Source organism: Aplidium turbinatum, chromosome 3, assembly GCF_918807975.1.
Source record: "Aplidium turbinatum chromosome 3, kaAplTurb1.1, whole genome shotgun sequence".
NCBI classification, from domain to species: domain Eukaryota; kingdom Metazoa; phylum Chordata; class Ascidiacea; order Aplousobranchia; family Polyclinidae; genus Aplidium; species Aplidium turbinatum.
The window spans coordinates 8,779,296-8,796,880 of record NC_137474.1 but is presented as its reverse complement, the minus strand read 5'-3'; the positions used below and the strand labels follow the sequence as shown (position 1 = coordinate 8,796,880).

Sequence of the window (17,585 nt, the reverse complement as noted above, 5' to 3'; positions counted from 1 at the left end):
AATCAGCACAACATTCTCAACATCAAAAGTTACGCATATCTTGAATAGGCTGATTCATACATTTAGAACGGTTTCCACTTCTAACAACACAACACTGCATTCAGCATCTTGCTGGATTTATTAACTTCTATTGAAATACGTATCACAATTCACAAGCAGCACAGAAATTTTTTCAAAAGTGTAAAAGAATATGTTATTTTCATGCAACTGATTGAGCTTCGCTTTTAGCTTTGTAGCATTATCATTGCTTACTTCACAAATGTAAATACAAACGACATGTTTTCGGCTGATGCTACGGTTTCGTTGCTGTGGCAGTAACAGCTGCTGCATTAATGGGTTGACCAGATTCAAGTAGTTTTATATTTTATGCCTCTCCATTCCAATGTAAATGAACAAAATTAACGTTTTTAATGATTTTGCATCAACTGCATTATGTTAATTTGAGAAGTTTACAAAAAATCGGCCTATTTAAATTTAAAATGGTTTCATGTTTTTTGACTCCCTAAATTAACATGATACAGTCAATAGATAGAAACAATAAGATTTCATTATTTTATCACCATACAAAACATCAACACGAATGTAACAAATAAAAATTCGACAGAAGGCCTACATATTTTTGTACAGCTTGAAATGTTTTTAACTGACACAGTTTTAAACGTTTTGTTCAGCACATGCGCCCAAATAAGGGTAGCCGAGATATTCGATCAAATTTGCCACTTTTTGGCAACAGGGGTTAGGGTTAACTGTCCTCGGTTACTTCCCTGTTCCACTGGCACGCACGCCAATGTTTCAAGATCAAAAGATTAATTCTCCTCTTCATTGTTTCTTGGACAAATCATTCTAATTATTTTTATTAATTTCTTGTACGATTCCTTGGTAGCTCGATTGAAGTCAGAATTTCTGAAATTGTAAATCAAGCAGTTCCACAGACTGTTGCTCAACAGAATCAAAAATGATATGGACTGCAGTGTTGGCCATACTGATCCAGGTGCTTTATCAAACGTGACCCTACCAAAAGAAATTGCTATTGCAGTGATCATGATCGGAGTCATGCAAACAGTAAAAACTAACACCATCATAGCGAGAGTTTTTAGAAGCTCCCGTTCTATTTTACGATCTCTACTTGACTCCATCGTCTGGTGAACGAGTCTCTGTCTTTTTGCCGCCTTGTAGACGTAAAATGTAGCAACCGTTGTGATCCACATAACAATAAAAAGAATCAGAAGAGCAATTGTTGAAGTTGCAGTTACAGTTATAAGATTACTCAAGATATACAAATCGAACACTAAATAAAATATGACGAGAAGTAAAAATGATGATGCCCATATAAACAGAGAAATGTATTTAGCAATTCGTTTTGATTTTTCTTTTCTATATTTCAGTGGTCGATATATTGCCCACAATCTATCCACTGCTGCAGCTACTAATGTAAGAACAGAAACAGAAAAAGATATGCCTAGAGCTGGAGAAATTAAATAGATGTTTAAATTTGAAAGCAGATCTATAATAGTTACGTGAACATTGGAATAATAATACAATAACTGACTAACGTTAGTTTCCGTTAGTAAAAATCCATTTTCAAATTTGTATGGTTTTAAGTATAAAGGTTTGGCGACTTCAATCGTCCAAATGATTATTTGACCTGGTAAAACAATTAACCCTACGAGCAGATCCGCAACCGCTAATGACATTTTGTAATACGCTTGACCGTTCTTACGCAAGCATTCGTAATTCGTCAACACGTAGAGCACAGTGAGATTACCGATAGTGATAGCAAGAGCAAGAATTCCAATGATGCACACTGATATGGTGCAAATTACTTTCCATCTGCAAAAAATGACATCAAGTTTAAGTGACCAATAAAAGCGATATTTAATGTAATAACACAAACAGTTTTAAAAGTGTTGACAGATAACACTGTCTAAAAACATTTTGAATTTGGTAACTTGCAACGAGCTTTAGGGTAACTTTCTGTATCCCAATTTCCAATAAACTTTTTTTTCATTAAGTTACTTGTAGTTTTCGAGATATTGAATATGGAATGAAATCTGGCTCAATACATTGTTATTACAATGTTCAACGTGTTCTTAACGCATCTCCAAAAGTTCAAACAATAGCTGCCATCACAAATAACAATGTACTGTATATATTGTAATCTCAAAACATTATCTATGATGGCAAGAGAACGGCTGGTAACAGTGGATTAACAAGAAACGTAATTTTAGGCAAAAATTTTCGTGGCAGGGTAAACTTCTCTTGTACTTGCCGGCTGGAGAGTCGGAGTGTTGCGACCTTGCCAAAGCTTAAATTGACCGTCCAGTTTCGGTCTCAAGCATGTCATAATGTTTGCGTTTTGTCGCTTCTGCATTTTTCTAGACCTCTGCTATGTTTGGCATATATTGTTTTCGTTGTAATAAACAGAAATAAAAACAAACAGAATTAATTTTAATTTTTGTTTGTTTGATATTTTTTGGTTATTAAAAAGAAAAAGAAAGACAGAAAAACCGCTAACAGTTTAAACTGCAACTTTCGAAACACTTTCCCAAATATTTTTGTTGGTTTGAGGATCTTTTACGTAAACTGGCACCTCCAACGGTATCGAGTTGCCAATACGGTTTTACCACACAGAAATTTATCAACAGTTGTTTACGCTCCACCATGACTTAAAAACGATTGATCAGTTTATGCATGTGGTGCATTAAATCAGACGTTACAAAATCTTAATTATTTGATGCTGTAATGCGTAATTTTGCATTGCAGAAGGTCCGAAACGGATGGAATGCTTTGTTAAGCTATTTTTTTACCTGTATGGTGTGCTCTCAGCTGTGATCTCCTATATGAACTCTCTCCATTTTGTTCTGTCTTTTGTTTTTAGTAATACTTCCTGCATGCTCATCAGTCCCGTAATTTTCATTGTTTGTCGTCCTTTGTTCGTTTGCCTTGCACCACCCCAGTTAACATTAAATTTTTCAACGAGTGAATTTTTGCTATGCGTCCGAAATATCTTAATTTTTTGAGTTTGATGTTGTTTATCAGACTCCAGTTATTCACCTATTTGTTGAGTGACAAAGTCATTTAGTTTTCTTACCATCTAGCTCAGCGTTTCTTAACCAGGGGTGCTAGCACCCCTTGGGGGTGCTGAAATAGACTGTAGGGGGTGCTAAATGCAGGCAGTATAATATCAAAAAAATGCCATTTTACTTTTCTGCATTTTTTCGTCTTTCTGCCAGTATCAGCAGTTGTCATATCAATGATTGCTGTTTCGAAGTAGTCTAGGCCTACATGATTTGCTGTTATTGTAGTCATCTCCCAGTCAAGTACGCAAACTGATCCTGAGTAGTTTGTGCGAACTTACCTGGTGGGTGCTTTGTTGTAATATTGTTGCTCACCTCTCGCTTCTAGCAACCACCATGGCAAAATACGTTCCCACAAATCACTCATATCCAGAGTGGATACAGCAGCCCTTCTTGGCAGACATGAGTGATGATAATAGACTAAAGGAGGAGCTGATTGACATGCAGGTGAATCAGAGTTGTCGGACAGAATTTCGTCCTTCTTCTTGCTGATTACTGGTGTGATCAGTTGACAGCATATCCTGCATTGGCACGAGCAGCATTGGAATTGATCGTTTCATTTCCGACTACCTACCTGAAAAGGCATTCTCCGCCATGCTCCAAATCAAAACAATTGGCCGGAATTGCCTTCAACATGGGTTGCTCCACGATATGAGAGTGGCTTTGACCAACACGAAGCCTCGAATAGAGAAATTAGTCACACATAAGCAACAACAGAATCACATTGATACATGTGTAACTAGTTACCCAGCTGAGTAACTTGAGTATGCTGAAGTTTTTCCATGTTGTTTCACTATTCTCGGTTTTTCCTATTTCTTTTGTCACCATTGACGACAGTAGTTTTGAAGAATAAACAAAATGATCAATTTGTACATCGCTTTCCTTTCAATAGTGCAGGCCAAAGTTTAATGGTGGCGCCAAAATTTTGACATGCTTTTTGACCTCTGGCGGTAGATTTTGTATGTTTTTGTCGCCTAACAAACTGTGCTGTTGTTTTAAGAGAGTTGAGTCGCTTACATATGGTTATAATTGAATTTCTGTTGGTGAATGAAAGTCAAATACCAAATCCTGAATCAACTTCGTTAAAACAACTGCACAGTTTGTTTAACAACAGGAGACTTCATTACAAGATATATCGCCAGAGATCTGAAGGCATGTCAAACTTTCGGCCTCTACTCAACTTTTGGTCGGCACTGTAGCAGTATGTCAACGATTGTTAGGGGGTGCTAGACTGTTGAGACTTGTTTACAGGGGTGCTAGAGTCAGAAAAGGTTAAGAAACGCTGATCTAGCTGATGCGTAATAATTTCATAATATTGCATTTTGGGTTAATTTTGTCAACAGCATGATTACTACCATAACGTAAGGTGCTGCGACCTTGCCATATTTTAATCTGAAAATCCATTAGAAAACTTCAAATTCATAAACGTTGGCTTTAAAACCGCCAATATGGCAATTCTGTTTGCTGCCAAGATGAGGCCTAGAATTTAGATTCCAGTTTAGATTATATTATAACGACGTCCATGCAACAACACTTTATCAATTTCGGTGAACGTGCCAACGTTAGTGGTTCAAAGCTGTTACAAGTTTGTAAAACTGCTGGTGTAAAACTTTTAAAAGACTTTCTCATGTCAATGACAAATATTCTTGCAATGATCAACTAATACCTTTGCAATGTTTTTAAAAAATTTAGTTTTTAACTAAAGTTATCATTTTGCTTAGGCTACTTACCGTGTTTGTAAACAAGCCCAGGAAGATATTTTGTAAATTGATTCATCGGGTTTGTAACATTTATTTACAAAGTTCAAAAGTAATCCTGCGACACTTCCACGCCATAGCCATTTAAAGAAAAGTCTTGCATTTTTGTAAATTGCAACTTTAACACACGGATTATTATCCAACGTGTCTTCAAATGCAAAGTTTGGTGATCGCGTTAATTCGACCCATTTCCTCCAGGAAGACGTTTTGAATACTGGATTGTAGTTTAGTGCGTCGCTGATGTTGTCGTGGTCCTGTAAGACTCGGAAAAATGTTTCGTTTCGGCATTTTTTCAATAACCTTGATACATCACAAATCCTGTCGTGAATCAGGTCGTCTACCGGATAAAAATAATACTCTCTCTTGCACTGATCTTTAAACTGCGAGCAATTCCAAGCTTTTAAAGTGCTGAGAAAGGTTTCTAAGATGGCGCTTTTCTTACGATAATACCAGTACTTGGGATCAGTCGAATTATAATAGTTGGAAAAATATTTGGTAACATCTTCGCAACATCGCTGGTCGTGGTCTTTGTTTCTAACCTTCATTCCAACCGCAAATCGACAGGAAAAGTTGCTGTTTGTTGAAACGTTATTGCTGTAAATCACTGTTTGGTGTTGTGATCCAGCACTCAACAACAATATCAACAATACTACAAATCGAAACATACTTTTAATTTCTTTACCTACAAACAGATTACACAATTAATCGCATTAAAGTAGGGAGAAATCATTTTAATTTCAACTTTAACTCTGATTTTACAGTAGCATAGAACAGCATATTGTAAGACCTCTGGTAAAATTCTCTCGAAATTATTCTCCAACTCCTCCTCCTACCCCGAAAATTCTTTTCGCGTAAAATTTCCTTGCCTTTATCGTAAAACACGGTATAGTGATCATTTGGATTTGTGCGCATGACTACGCGCGTGCGCAAAAGCGTACCGGAATTCCGGTCATGCCGTATTGAAGAAATAGAGAGTAGGCTACCGCATTAAATTGATCCAAGGCCATAATTGTAGGCTACAGCTTTTGCCACACACAATAATGGTTTCGTCAGTAAGTAGGCCTATATTATCCTTACAAAAACTGTAAACTTTCTTCTTTGATAAGATGGATATGTAGTTACTAACGAAGCTACACATGTGCGACGAAAGCTTCACAATACAGTTGAATTTATACATTTAGTTGCGTAGCCTTCTTTCTATTTCTGTAATTAGTATTTATTGCACTGCGCATTCATTTGGAACACTGCTAAATTCAAAATAAGAACGTTCATTTACATAGTTTGATTTTCAATTATTTCTGTAATTATTTTCGTACAAATAAATATGTAAAATCTACTCCCGATCAAAGTCCCTGACAGTAACATGTTTATAATAGGTCTACTCTAGTCTATGCAGCTGTTTCTCCTACAATAGAATTAGCCTCCTTTCGGACCTTAAATAATTTTCCCCACAATAAGTCGGCTTTTCCATGGAAATATTTGCGTAAAAGATTTTTTTTAAATTACAGCCTTTTAATCATGCAAAATTTTGTAATGTTAAATTACTTTACTTGGACTAAAATTTTAATTTTTTTACAAGAGGTCTAAGAACACAGCTTATACTGTTGTGTCATACAATCAAGGCAAAAGTTGAATTAAAGAAAAGCGAACTCTTACTTAAGGTAATCTATTGAACACAAAAATATTAATAACGTCCGATTTATCAATGTAACAATGGCGGAAAGACGCTACATTTCTTTCAGTCACACTCGCGCTACTCGCTATAGAAGCGAAAAAAATGACTCGTTTTTGGAGATTTCTAATAGAAACAATGCGTGAAAAATCATAGCAGAAATCACTCGACTATTGAAATATCAAGCCACGTTGATACTAACAAAAGTGCCACCAACACCAGTTCTGACTATGAGGAAGGATGCTTTCTCAATAACGAGGATTGATCCTTTCCTAATAGCGAGTTAAAATGTCTGTTTTAAGTATAACACCCCATTCCATCCAGTGCTGCGGTGGGAGACTTTTCTCGTTTGGTAAAGACGTCCTAAAGCCAAAGTGGATCTTAAAGCCAGTGTAAAAGAATGATGTGGTTGGTTTTTAAGGTCGTTTTGACTTCGCTAGGTAGTGGAATAGTGCTTCCTAGTGTCACTTTAGAACAAAAATAGCGGGATAAGTGTAGCGCGCTACTTTTGATCCGAATAGCAATAGCGGTAGCACGCTATACATTTATCGACTGGTAGCCTAGTGGGTAGCGTTAGCGCGCGCTACTGTTGCTCCTAGTCGCCGCAGCACCCTACTTTCAAAGTAGCGGATGCCTACCTCTGTTAATGTGTTAATTCACAATATACCTTTGACTGCATTTCTTGAATGACGAGATCAAGGATTGGCGTTTTCTCAATAGCTTTTCAGCGGTGCTTTGATGGCTAACATTGCAGTTGCCGAGGCAAAAAGAATAGATGAACCAACTTAAAATCGTGGCAGTACTAATGCTGGTTGTTTCAAAACACGTTTCGCTGAAGTTTGTGTGATCAAATAATTCACCAACCTGCGCTTGTGGAGCTTGATGAGCTCCATTCGGCACAAAACTTCATTCATTACTACACAATGATGTTTTCCAACTTACAAGAAAGGCAGACCTCACAGACCCTACCCTTGAACAATACACTGGTTTCAAAACTTGAGGAGTATCACCTCAAAATCTGCCTCATGTGGAAGAAGAAGAGACAGTAGAGTAAGCAAAGGAAAATAGGATATGTACGGTAACTCAAACCTCTAATGAACTTCATATTTATTAACTTTTTTACTTTAGATTATCGTTTATTTACATGGACTATCGTTTACCTCTTTTTCACCATGTTTTTTTCCTTCAATCTTTAACTATAATGTTAGGAAGACGAAATTGCTATTATGTCACTAAAATTCGACGTTAATGCAACAAAGCAAAAAGAAAGCGGCGAGGTAGGCCGAAAAGAAGATGGAGAGATTGTGTGACTGAAGATATAGAAATAGTGGGAGTGAAGAAAGAAAATGCTGCTGACAAAGTGCTTTGGAGGACTGCAATCTGTAGTAGCCTACCGACGACCCCACTTGAAGTGAGAATAAAGCCAGAAGAAGAATAAGAAGAGCTATTGGCGGACACGATAACTGTTATAAGCTTTCATCATTTACTTAGCGGCTGGTGATGATTTTAAAATAAAATTAGACTTCTCTTAAAGGTTGGTTTGATGAATAGACTACAACCTGACACTGGCGTGTATGCATTGTACCCAATCAATGATGCTAGTATCGACTGATGCAAACTAAAACAATAAAATGTTGTTCAAAACGTAGCTTAAATTTACACTGTTTTCTGATGACATTTATCATAACTACAATTTGTGACCAGAGATAAAAAGATAATAAGATTTATCTACATTTTGGTAAAAGTTTTTTTGACGTGATACCATGTTTTTAAATCATATGTTTGCCTTGACCATGGTTTGGTAAAAAAATTAATTCAAACAGTATTAATTAGTTTCATAGTTTGTATTGGGTTGTAAGTGATTGACATAGATAGACTAATAATACAGTCTATGGGATTGTGTTTAAATAAATGTTCTGTCTATAATTTGATGCATTGTGTCGATATTTAGTGCGTTGTGCCGTCGATATTCACACAACATTTACTGTAATGAAACTCTGGTGCTTCTTTCTTCAATCTGCCTGCTTCTAATAAATGCAAATTACCAACAAAACTATCCAGCAATTTCTTTATTTATAAGTTGTTTTCACATATAATGATGTAAAATTGAATAATTTTTACTTATCTTAGCTGTAAATTGTTGTTTGCTCCATAAAGCTACTGTACTTTTGCTTCCAGATAGAAGTATTGAAACTGTCTGCAATATTCTGATAAAAGTCAATTTGTTGCTTTTTGATTGATCAGAGAACCATCTACTGCAAATCAAGAAACCTGTGTGTGAATGTGAAGTGCAAGCAATGACATTGAAAGCTTTTGAAAGAGGTGATGCTTTAAAAAGCATGTCTTCCGTTGGCACTTAGTCATTTTTTTACTTTCGTTCGTGACGCTTAAAAGTCGATGCATCTGCAAAAGTAAATTCCTTGTTTTTTTTTTGTGTGTGCCAATACGCAAAACTCAAAGCCAGGTATGACTTCAACATTCATTCGAAGTCATAGAAATTTTAAAGGTACAAAGGTGTACCAAAAACAAAACAAGCAGTTCTGAAATAAAACAACTAAATGCGTGGGCCTGTTTAAATATTGTATTGACTACATGGGTTGCTGAAGCAGTGGAGTTAATTTTAAGCCGCCCGCCATTACCAGAAACACTTAACTGAAAAAACTCAACATATTGAACTTGAAAAATATGAAATGCAATTAATAGTCTTTCAATCCAGCTGTACGTAAAAACCAAACTTTATCGATTTGAAATGGTAAAGCAAACAATGTACTCTTCGATGTAATTTATGAATGCAATACGGTTCGGAAGAAAGCATTGATAACATGCAACATAATTCCAGATTCATTTATTGCCAAAAAATATATTCGATATAGGCCTACTGTACTGTATTTGGCAATTTTTTTGTCTCCATATTGTCGTGCATCATTATTTTATCTAATGAACTTGATCAAGAACAAATTTTTAGAAGCAGAATAGTTAACGAAAAATTTAAATATTTGTATGGCGGGCTAAATTAACTAAGTACATGAGCCCGATAGGCTATTTAACGCTTTACATGTAAAATACATTCCTTCAGTTTCATTGATACGTTCTCACATTTGATGACGGTATTGCTTGGTTTGACAGTTTTCACAAGAAAAATAAATAAAGAACACACATGAAGCAACTGGAAAAAATATTGGCCCACATCAGGACTACAGAAAACTACCTTACATAGAAATCCAATCTTCTCCAACATTCAATATTTTAAAAAGTTAAATTCAAGTAAACGCATTCAAGTTCAATTGAAAAAATGACGCAGGTATGAAAGTAACTTTCTGTCATATCTCCTGCCCTTACTCTGGTTTTGTAACATACAAAGCGTAGTTTGGAGTCATTCAGGTTGGGAGACAAGACGTCTTCCAAAAAATAGCAAAAACAGTTCTTCGAATAAGTCACAGGGTTTCGTGCATGGCTGTGATGGATCAATCCGGTTTCGGTACACGAAGCGCACTAAAAATAAAAATCAGTTTTTCGGATAGACAACAAAGCTTGTGCTTTCAGTAAACATTGATCATGAGAGTCGCTGAAAGTAAACTTAAAGTGCAAACTTTACTTGAAAACAATGACTAAAAGCATGTCTAAGAGTGATTTACGAAACTTTGTGAACAACGCTGTCTAAACGTGTAAAAGTGTCAAAGTGTATGGCTCACGTTTTGTAACTTTTTAAAAAGTGCAAACGCGTTTGAAAAATTCATGAATGTTATACGTCATGCCCAAGATCTGTTTCTTTAAAGACTTTTTCTATCATCCGAAAAATACTAGTTACTTTTTGTTCGAAAAATTATGCGAATTCAAAATAATTTATCATCTCTGCCTGTATCGCCACTTATGCGAAATTGTAGCCGAATTTTTTTTAAAGAACCAGCCTTTCGATAAATCAAAAGGAGGTTTTTGGTTAAATCGTAGTACTCTATAGCTTTCAAAAGTTTAACTTTCAAAAGGCAAATCCAGCCAAACTCCTTCTGTTACATTTTAGAAATTCCTGTCTTTGCTAGAGAGCGTGTTAAACTCTTGGCTGCCGAGTTCGTAGCGTTTCAGGTGTTTTTTTGTTGAGTTGTTTATATAGCAGGCTATATTGATAAATAAACAAAATCATGCTAGTATACATATGAAACAGCAGCACTTCAGTAGCGTAGTCGATTAAGTAATCCAATAATTCTTTAGACTTCTGAACGAGTCATCATCAATCAACTGAGGCTGTTTTGTTTTCATTTTTGTTTGCTTAAGGTAAAGGTACTTCCATACTTCATTCAAAGCGTTGGGTGACAACAGATGTGATTCTCACTGTAGTAAGCCTTCGGTACTGATGACAATACAGGATGTTCAGTTTTTTTTTCGGCCGTTTTTTTCAGCAACTACGCCTATTCAATTTATTACACTCTGGCGGCGATGGGCAGTGTTTTTCGAATACCTGTTTAGATTGGGAGTTAAACCAGGATTGTATGCTTGGAAACCAAACACCCTGTATTCGAAACTCATTCTCACCATGTTTGGGAGTAAAAGAGAAAAAACAATTCAGTCACAACTACTTATTTAACTTTTATTCTTCACATGGTTACTGCATGTTAAACATAAATCTAAAATAGCCATACGTTAATTTATAAACAAGCTGTCGTAGAGAAACAGTAGCGTTGACAGAGGAAGATACTTTTGGACCAGAGCCCGTCATAACTTTAGGAGCCCGAAACCTTTCCAAGGAGTCCTGGAGTTTAAAGAAATCACAGCGTATTCCGGGGATATAGTTTATTTTTTATAAGTGTCTTACGTTGAAGATCGAAAATTTCATTGGTATCCGGCTCAAATGATCCTCTAATTAGATAACTAATAAAACTATTAGGTTAAAAAAACACTGGATGCTTTTTTATATTTTTATTCGGACATGTTTACTACTAAAGTTGATGTTTTGAAAATATTGCTGCTTGTAGCTGAGCTATTATATTCTAGTTCATAAGATCAATTCTTCAATTCAATTACTTTGATTCACTGATTGCACTTGCCAAAGTTGACCTTTGTTACTTGATGTTATCACCACAATGCATGTACGCCGTACGGGTATCATCATGTGAGCACGCGAGTAGATTTAAAAAAAATTAATGTTACAATTTATTGTAACATTTTTTTGTAATGTTACATCCCTCGTCCAAAAGTGCCTCTTGTACCCTTGTCAACGCTACTGCGTGACAGACTATGAGCAAATATAGACGTCACGTCCGCCCCAATAGCTCGGTTGGTTAGCGCGTGACTTTGTGAACGAAGAAGTTTCAAGATCAAGCAGCGCTGGTTCGACTCTCGGAGTGTGCGCTTGAGCAAGGCATTGTAAGAACTGCTCTCCATGCAGCGGCACCTAATGGATGGAATAATCTCCAAGCAACAACTCTTCAACAATCGAAATGCTTCACTTTGTCAATGTCGGTAAATGGCCCAGCCTCAAAAGCTTCTACAACAGTGGTTCTTCAACGGAAAAGCACTCCCCTCTCGGAGGTGTCAACCACTTTAAATTGGGGGCGCAAGCTTAATTACTATGATATTTAATATTTTTGCAGTGATTTCAATTTTCTAAACTATTTCTTTGCTATTTAAACAATAAATACTATGAATACTACAAAAAGTGCTCAATGCCTCGCAAAAAGCCAAGCAGAGCAAATTACATTTTCAAATTAAAATTTTGTGTATTAAAATTTTCTGGGGGAACCCTAAACCCTCCTCCACGTGCTCTGGTGACTCGTTTCCGGGTTCACTCACATGTGCAAAATATTTATTTGTCCTCCTTATTTTAAATTTTGTGCTGGCTGAGTCCCTGACTGTATTTATTAATGTGACAGTAACTTGCTACGACGATGGTTAATGTTTGTACTGCATAACTGATCGTCGTTTAAGTTTCTGAAACGTCAGACTTCTCATTGCACAATGCACATAGCCCTTGTCAAAAAAATAAACGATAAATAATCTCATCAAGTAAATAATTCAAGCCAACAAAAGTATTTTATCAAATCGTTGACAAATGGGCATTTGTTTCCGTGCCATTGCTAAAAGTAGCCTACCGGCACTTAAAGTAGTCCTAATTTAGGCAATTAAGCGTGAGAAAGTTGATAATAATAGTAATAATAAGTTGAAAATTTTAGAAAAGTTGTCCCACGATGGCAAATGAAATATCAGTTGTTTGATGAGATTTCGGAAAGATGGTTAAAAATGAGTTTTGAAAAGGTAAAGATAAAATTAAAGATTAAATATATCTTCTGGAAATGACTCAGATCTGCTATTTTACTGTAGCCCACAAGCTCTCTTAGCACCATTTTCCTCTTTATATCAGAAATGCATTCAAATCAGCACAATATTCTCAACATCAAAAGTTACTCATATCTTGAATAGGCTGATTCATACATTTAGAACGGTTTCCACTTCTAACAACACAACACTGCATTCAGCATCTTGATGATTTTATTAAATTTTTTAAAAGTGAAAAGGAATGTATTTCCATGCAACTGATTGAGTTTCGCTTTTAGCCACATTATCGTTGCTTACTTTACAAACGTAAATACAAACGACCTGTTTTAGCCTAATGCTGGGAATTTGCTGCTGTGTGGTAGTAGCGGTTTGCACTAGCTTTCGGAACACAGTTCCCTAGTCATGTGCTATGACGAAACCATTGTGTTATAGCACATGACTGCAGAGAACTGTGTTCCGAAAACTCGTGCAAACTACTACTACCACAGTGAACCCGTAGCATCAAGCTAACACAGGCCGTTCGTATCTTCACTTGTGATGTATTTTAAAGATAAAACAAAAATTTTCAAATCATGCTGAACACTTACTTTAGAGTTGAAAGTTTGGGAATATTCAATTTTTCAAAGAAAACGCTGCATTTAAAGCGTTTTGATACTTAATGCGGTCTCAAACTAATACCTCTAACAGAAAAGCAACGTCAGCAATAAATTGCATTAGTCTCTCTCAATGCTTACGTGGTTTTATATTGGAAAAAACTAAAGTTGCTTAAGTTGAGGGTTGGTATCTCACATCCAGACTTACATGACCCGATTGTCCGCCCCACAATGCAGTCGGTTGATTGTCTGATTTTGTTAATGAAGAAACTGCAAGATCAAGAAGAAACGAGTTCTATTCTCGAGGTGTGCGCTTGAGCAGCGCACCAAGGACAGCTCTCCATGTAGCGGTAGTAAGCGTATGGAATAATTTATAGAGTATAAAATAACAAGAACAAAAACTCCAATTCATCAAATAGGTTTTGCGTCTATGATTCAAAGCTTTTGCAAGCTTGCGAAACTGCAAAGTTAAGCTTAAGAGGCTATTCCAGTGATCGTAAGTAAGCGATTTACAAGACAACATTTAAAAAATGTAACCAATATAAAAAAATGTAAACCTCAACCAGTTAAAAAATGAGAATGACAGAGTGAAATAACTTTATTTACCCATGCAATTATATCATAATACTTAGTTAGCTTACATAATGATAACATACAATTCACAAAAATAAAGAAAATCATCAATAAAAATTTTATTGTTTATCGTTTTGTATCAAGCCGCAGTTGGAGTCGATCTTTTTCAAGGATTCCCACTCTGGACGATGCCAAAATTCTTCCGACTTCGACTCCACAGCCATGAAGAAAACAACACATTTTCTAACGATCATTCTAAGATCGCTCTCAAGGTCACGTGACAATACCCATATAACAAATCAGTCGCTTTTTTCAATGATTTAACGTCTGCAGACGTTGAATTAAACAACGCAAAATAAAACAACGTTTGATTCGTTTACTAACATTCCGGTGTTCGAGATTAAAAAACATTAATTTTTTTCACGCTTACTTGTAGCCTACCTTCAAGTAATGAGTTTGAACAAATTTGATTTTAATTGTAGTTTTAATTTTAACTATAATTTTAGCAGACTTAATTTTATTTGTTTAGTAAAGATGCAGCAGAGAACATCATAAGAAAACGTAGTTGAAAAACAAAACATAAACAAGCAATGAAATTAATCAAATAGAAATTAAGCAGGTGCATGTAGCATGTCTCAACTTTAGGACTGTTGTAACAAAATTGTACACATTTTGTAGTCCAATTTTTAGGCGACCAACCAAACGTTCCAATTTTGAAACCAGAATTGCACACATTATTTGACCACTCAAAATTGCCAGAGTGAAACTGTAAAAGATCTTTTTTCTATTTCGGTATAACAAGAAATATTTTCATTGTCAAAACACAAAATAAGAACCAAACAATTAAACATATGTAAGCCTAATATAATTTTTTAAAGTTTTATGCTGACTTCGAAATAAATAACTTTTTTTATCAAAATGCAGTTTTATAGTGGCATTCAATCTCCAAGTAAAATTGAAATGTTACTATCCGTAATTGGGCATCTTTCTAGCACCAGCTTGACTGAGCGTGTAGTTATTCTCCAATACGTTAAATTGCCTACCACATCTTTTGTTGTTAGCCTTACGTTGATTTCTAAAGGTGGTATTATTAATTGCCTTTCCCAAGCGTCCGCACAAGGTTTACAGATAACTTTATGTCTGTGGTGACCAATATTAGTACCAGTAACCTCAACGAAATTGTAACCTACAAATGAGAAATGAGTGTTATGAATGTAAAACTTGTAATAATCTTTTCGACAGGCGGCGTTTTATTGATCTTACGTTGCTGGGTGCACAGTCGACGTGTTGGCTTCTGGCATGATGCGTGAAGCCTTGTTTATGTTTCTCAAGATGCTTTTTAGTTGAGCCAAAACAAATTATATTGTGACAGTCGTAAAGACTGTGCTTACTTTATGTTTATGTTTGGCTATGTTTTATAAAGCCTTTATTACGGCAACTTTACTATATAACTAAAATATGTCAATGACCTCATTCCATAAAATAATTACATTCGTTCCGTAGCTGGACAAACTGCATAAGACGGCATAGCATGTATATTGTATACAAGTTTAATAAAATGGGCAATTTCATCATGTGGTTTTGGGCAGCTGCATTAACGAGTTGACCAGATTCAAATAGTTTTATATTTTATGGCTCTCCATCCCAATGTAAATGAACAAAATTAATGATTTTACTGATTTTGCATCAACTGCATTGTGTTAATTTGAGAAGTTTTAAAAAGAATTGGCCTATTTAAATTTAAAACGGTTTCATACTTTTTAACTGCCTGAATTAACATGATACAGTCAGAAAACAAAAACAGTAAGTTTTCATTATTTTATCCCCGTACAAAACATTAACACCAATGTAACAAATAAAAATTCGACAGAAGGCCTATATACGTTTTGTACACCTTAAAATGTTTTTAATTGATACAGTTTTGCAGATTTTTTGTTCAGCACATGCGCCCAAATAAGTGTAGCCGAGATTTTCAACCAAACTTGCCACCTTTTTGGCAACAGGGGGCAACTGTCCTCAGTTACTCCCCTGTTCCACTGGCACGCTCGCCTATGTTTCAAGGTCAAAAGATTAATTCTCCTCTTTATTGTTCATTGGACAAACCATTCTAATTATTTTTATTAATTTCTTGTACGATTCCTTGGTAGCTCGACTGAAGTCAGAGTTTCTGAAATTGTAAATCAAGCAGTTCCACAGACTGTTGCTCAACAGAATCAAAACTGATATGGCCAGCAGTATTAACCATAATTTCATAGATGCTTTATCAAACAGGACCTTACCAATAGAAATTGCTATTACAGTGATCAGGATCGGAGTCATACAAATAGTAAAAACTAACACCATAATAACAAGAGTTTTCAGAAGCTCCCGTTCTATTTTGCGATCTCTACTTGACTCCATCGTCTGGTGAACGACTCTCTGTCTTTTTGCTGCCTTGTAGACGTAAAATGTAGTAACTGTTGTGATCCACATAACAATAAAAGGAATCGGAAGAATAAATACGGCATTTAAATTTATAATATTATGCAAGATGTGTACACCAATCACTAAACAAAGTATGAGGAGAAGTAAAGATGATGTTGTCCATATAAACAGAGAAATGTATTTAGCAATTCGCTTTGATTTTTCTTTCCTATATTTCAGTGGTCGATATATTGCCCACAATCTATCCACTGCTGCTGCTATTAATGTAAGAAAAGAAACAGCAACAGACACGAATAGAACTGGAGAAACTAAATAGTGGTGTAGATTCAAAAGCAGATCTATATCAATTTCGTGGGCATTGATAAAATAATACAATGACTGACCAAAGTTATTTTCCTTTAGTAAAAATCCATTTTCATTTTTTTCTAGTTTTTGATATAAAGGTTTGACGACTTCGAGTATCCAAATCATTATTTGACTTGGTAAACCAATTAACCCTACGAGCAAATCCGCAACCGCTAATGATATCTTGTAATACGCTTGACCATTCTTACGCAAGCATTCGTAATTCGTCAACACGTAGAGCACAGTGAGATTACCAATAGTGACAGAAAGAGAAAGAGTTCCAATGATGCACACTGATATGATGCTAATTACTTTCCATCTGCAAAAAATAAAATCAAGTTTAAGTGACCAATAAAAGCGATATTTAATGTAATAACACAAACAGTTTTAAAAGTGTCGACAGATAACACTGTCCAAAAACATTTTGACATTTTGAACTTGGTAACCTGCAAAGAGTTTTGGGTAACTTTCTGTATCCCAATCTCCAATCAACGTTTTTTTCATTAAGTTACTTGTAGTTTTCGAGATACTGAATATGGAATGAAATCTGGCTCAATACATTGTTATTACAATGTTCAACGTGTTCTTACGGCATCCCTAAAAGGTGCAAACAATATCTGCCACCACAAATAACAATATTAACAATAACAATGTATATATTGAACTCTCAAAACAATATCTATGATGGCAAGAGTACGGCTGGAAACAGTGGCTTTGATGGATTCATAGGAATCACAATTTTAGGTACAGATATCTTGGCAATGTGTTCATTGTTGTTTTCTGTTTGTCGTATCCAGGCTTACGCTCGGTGAATGAAGATTTAGATTAAGTGGGCGGGAAGGCAAGGAAGCCAATCTTTGTGGCCACTTTCATATAT

At 35.6% G+C, this 17,585-nt stretch overlaps 1 protein-coding gene across 1 annotated transcript; it reads right to left on the bottom strand.

Annotated features, from left to right (window-relative positions):
• Positions 1–73: 73 nt before the first annotated feature.
• Positions 74–17,303, bottom strand: LOC145766510 (uncharacterized). The gene is made up of 4 exons (XM_082578236.1): positions 17,299–17,303; positions 16,747–17,027; positions 15,038–15,125; positions 74–1,830 (listed from the first exon to the last, which is right to left on the bottom strand). Exons 1-4 carry the CDS (start codon positions 17,301–17,303, stop codon positions 807–809), a joined length of 1,398 nt encoding a protein of 465 aa, XP_082434362.1. The 3' UTR covers positions 74–806.
• Between the last annotated feature and the right edge of the window lie 282 nt (positions 17,304–17,585).

Excerpts from the sequence above, each read along its gene's own strand:
- LOC145766510 (XM_082578236.1), bottom strand. Across the intron at positions 15,126-16,746 it reads ACTAAAGGAAAATAACTTTG|GTTACAATTTCGTTGAGGTT; the intron begins GTCAGTCATTGT and ends TCTCATTTGTAG. Across the intron at positions 1,831-15,037 it reads TGTGCGGACGCTTGGGAAAG|ATGGAAAGTAATTTGCACCA; the intron begins GCAATTAATAAT and ends CATTTTTTGCAG.